Below are 4,083 nucleotides of genomic sequence, written 5' to 3'. Positions count from 1 at the left end.
TCCAGTTTAAAGAGTACCTGTCCTCAAATGCAAACCTAGAGGTGTGCCCAAAGTCTCGGTAGGACGTTAGATGAAACCTAGAACGGATCAGAGTTCAGACTGGCCAATCCTCCCCTTGAATGAGATCATGTGACCTTGTGCCTAAGGGAAACGGGGGTGGAGGCAGTTTCTTCAGGAATGGTAAGTATTTCAGACACTGTCTGCTTTAATGAGTGCAGGTCCCCTTTAAGTAGCACGGCCCAGAATGGCCCTCAGAGTGGTACGGGGGTAAAGTCAATGTGAGGCATTTATGGGCTGGTAGGAGGCCAGAGGAATTTGGGTGACCTAAACCTTAGATACCTTAGACCAGCCTTTCCCAACTAGGGTGCCATGGCACACTGGGGTGCCTTCTGGCTTCCTCAGGGGCACCTCACATTTTTGTGATGGTGAGACTGATGTGAATGGGGGTGCAGCCAACGCGCTGCAGATTCAGGGACAGGAACACGCGGTGTGTCCCGGGTGGTCTGCGTGTACTTCAACCTGCCGCATAGATTTGTGTTAGCACATCATTGCTCGGCCAGGGTGCCTTCTGGCTTCCTCAGGGTGGCCCCCAAAATCTTCTGATGTAAAAGGGGGGATTCCAATATGAAGGGGGGCTCTGATGAAGGGGGGCTCCTGATGTGAAGGGGGGGTCCTGATGTAAAGAGGGCTTTTAATGTAAAGGGGAGCTTTTGGGGGAGGGAAACGCTGATGTAAAAGGAGGGGGCTTGTAATGTGAAGGGGGCGGGGCTACTGATGTAAAAGGGGACGCCAATGTGAAAGGGAGACTTCTGATATCAAGGGGGCTCTTGATTTGAAGGGAGGACTTTGATGCAAAGGACGGAACCCCCTTTTTCATGTGTTTTTGTGTGGGGTCCCTCCTTACATTTTAGACTGGGGTGCCTCAAGATTTGACATGCTATTTAAGGGTCCCGTGACTGAAGGGAGGTTGAGAAACGCTGCCATAAATCTGTGAACCGTCACTTCTCGCAGAGCCCCGTAATATTGTTCTTGTTTGTCATCTCCACAGACCTGGGTTGGAAACAAACGACGGAAGATGAGTAGCAAAAGCTACGCCGAGCCAAACTCCCAGCTACAAGCATCGGTGCCAAGTTCTCCATCACGCCCTCCGGACGGGCCGGTCAGGAACGTGCCAAATCTGCCCCGTAGTCAACCCCCTCGGACCTCCTCTAGCAACGACTTGATTATGACCTGTGTGTACAGCCCCAACAGCTCATCGTCCCGATCGGGGATCAGTCCGCAGACCACCACGCCCAAAACCGATCTACTGAAGCCAACAATGCAGAGGCCACCGGCGAGGAACGAGGCCGAGTTCCTCAAACTTCAGGGCCCTCCTCAGAGACAAGGTTCCTTGGCGAAGAACTCCATGGATGACAAAGCCTTGATGTTGTCTCGTCAGCCCAGCGGGGCAAGTCCTTCAAACCCGTTGTATGCCAAGAAAAACTTTGGTGGCTCTTCTGGTCAAATCATGGACAGGGTGGCCAATCAGAAGGCAATGTCATGGCCCTTGAAGGCCGTCACAGATCTTCCTGGTGGTCTGAGGCAACACAAGCCCGAACAGCCAAGCGTCAGCCCGGTGCACCATCTCTCCTCTGCGCAACGCAACAGAGACTCCTCCTACGGTCTGAAGAACCTGGAAATCAGGGAAGTGTTTTCTTTAGCGCCCACCGACCACCCTTCCAGGACTCTCAGCGCCGGGGCGGGGGAGAGGCTGCGGCCAATGGAATCTAACTGCTTCTCCATCGCTATGGAAACAGGAGACGTTGACGAATACACGCGGGAAGAAGAACTGGCGTCCCTGGCGGCGCAGAACCAGCTGTGCTCCAGGTTCAGGGAGTGCAACAGCTCGCCGCGCGCGGAGAATCCCTGCGCGGCGTCGCCGGCCTCCGTGCGGGGGGCGGGAAGCGCTAAAATACTTCCGACCAACGCCAGGGAGGCGCCAGAGAACGCGGCCTATCACAACAACGATTATTACAGGCCGCTCAATACCTCAGCGCACAACAGCGCCCAGTACCCGGCGGGGAACACCTCCCGAAGCAGCGCGCACCGGCACTACAATATACACCCTCCGCAGGGGGGGCTCCTACCCAACCAAAACAACTACCAGGTGAGGGGCCTCGTGTGCGGACGCTAAAACATAAACGACGCAAATAAAAACAAAAATAGAATAACGAAGGGGAGGGAGGAGTTAAAGGAGAACTATGAGGGGGGGGAGGGGCTGGATTCCCCCCGCTCCGATCCTCCAGCGCTGACTGGCGGAACGGACGGGGGAGGGGGCGGATACAGCTGGCTCTGCCTCTAGATAGGAGGAGCCAGCTGTCACTCACGCAGCTGGGCGGATCCCAACATAATTGTCGGGATCCGCTTCAGCTGCGGCGGTCTCAGTATATAGGGAGCTGTAGCTCCCTATATACTGAGCCTAGGGTGATGGGAGGATGCTAGTTTGTATCCTCCCGTTACCCTAAGGAGAACTATGAGAAAAAAGCCCTGACCCCATAGTTCTCCTTTAAGGGATGAGTAGAGTTCACTAAGGTTAATAAGGGGTTAAATAGGAACACACTGGGGGGGGGGAATTTATCAAACATGGAGCAGACAGAATCTGGAGCAACCAATCAGCTTCTCTCTCTTTCATTTTCAAATCTCAGCTGGGCAAACTGAAGAGAGAAGCTGATTGGTTGCCATGGGTTACCATTGCTCCAGATTTGATAAGTTCCCCCCATTTTATTAGTTGTTGTTTTTTTTTAACTGATGTCATATGCAGGTTAAAGGTCACACCTTCTGACCTACCTGTGAACGATGCAATAACTAGGGCGGGATTGTCAGGATAGCTTGGTGCTGGTCACGGGAAGGGAAATGTTGACTTTGGGTTCCTTGCTCATTAGAAGAAAATAGCAGGTAAAACACGACCTCAGACATGTGTTTCTAATCGGTGTATTGGGCTGTTTGATTGGAGGTTGGGGGGTGTAAACATAAAACAGGAGGGAGAGAAAAGAAGGAGGGCAAAAGGAGAAAATAGATCTTACCAAGAATGATGGTAACGAAAGTCTTCTGTTGCAGTGCATTAAAGAACTTCTTTCATTATCAATGGGTTGCCTTTAAAAATGGGTTTCAATTATAAATGGACTGCCTTTATAAATGGGGATGGTTTGGGGGGAAGGGGGGGATGTTGGGTGTAACATTCCGCCGGGTCACACTCCGCACCCGCCACCAACTTTCCTGCTATTTGCATAGATGTTGTTTCCAGTGACGGTTGGGTCTGACGCCCCTTCTCCCCTCGTGTCTCCGCAGATATCAGGGAACCTCAGCGTGCCTTGGATTACCGAGTGTTCCCGGAAGAGAACAGTGAGTGAGTTTAATGAAGTAACGTTTGTAGAGTTTTATAAAATGGCGGGAAAAGAGCGTTGGAGATGAAATGCCGGTAATGCGCCGTTCGGGCGCCGAGAGATTTATTTTAATTCTCGTGCCGCATAGGGGGCGGGGTTTTCTTCTTCTTTTCTGTGGTTTTTATTGTGAATTTACCAGAGGTGATACTGGAATATAGAGGGCCACAACTAGAAATCTTGGGGCCCCGTACACCCTACCTGACAGGGCCCCCCTTCCCCCCACACTAATCATCAGCATTGCACTCTTCCTTCACTGCTCACCTCTGCATCCCTCTTCCTACACTTCTCACCTCTGCACCCCCTCCATCCCTCTTCCTACACTTCTCACCTCTGCACCCCCGGCATCCCTCTTCCTACACTTCTCACCTCTGCACCCCCTGCATCCCTCTTCCTACACTTCTCACCTCTGCACCCCCTGCATCCCTCTTCCTACACTGCTCACCTCTGCACCCCCGGCATCCCTCTTCCTACTCTTCTCACCTCTGCACCCCCTGCATCCCTCTTCCTACACTTCTCACCTCTGCACCCCCTGCATCCCTCTTCCTACTCTTCTCACCTCTGCACCCCCGGCATCCCTCTTCCTACTCTTCTCACCTCTGCACCCCCTGCATCCCTCTTCCTACTCTTCTCACCTCTGCACCCCCTGCATCCCTCTTCCTAC

General features: G+C 52.9%; 1 protein-coding gene across 1 annotated transcript in view; it reads left to right on the top strand.

The window, feature by feature from the left end:
• Positions 1 to 1,053: 1,053 nt before the first annotated feature.
• The window catches only part of HDX (highly divergent homeobox), a 38,610-nt gene continuing 35,580 nt past the window's right edge, over positions 1,054 to 4,083 (top strand). The window contains exons 1-2 of the mRNA XM_018574876.1: positions 1,054 to 2,146; positions 3,328 to 3,381. Coding sequence (XP_018430378.1) covers positions 1,076 to 2,146; positions 3,328 to 3,381 — 1,125 coding nt within the window. The 5' untranslated portion in view covers positions 1,054 to 1,075. The remainder of the gene's footprint in view (positions 2,147 to 3,327; positions 3,382 to 4,083) is intronic.

Source organism: Nanorana parkeri, unplaced genomic scaffold (assembly GCF_000935625.1).
Source record: "Nanorana parkeri isolate BGI_ZX_2015 unplaced genomic scaffold, ASM93562v1 scaffold3309, whole genome shotgun sequence".
NCBI lineage: Eukaryota > Metazoa > Chordata > Amphibia > Anura > Dicroglossidae > Nanorana > Nanorana parkeri.
The sequence above is the reverse complement of the archived record's forward strand: the minus strand, read 5'-3'. Positions and strand labels throughout refer to the sequence as shown.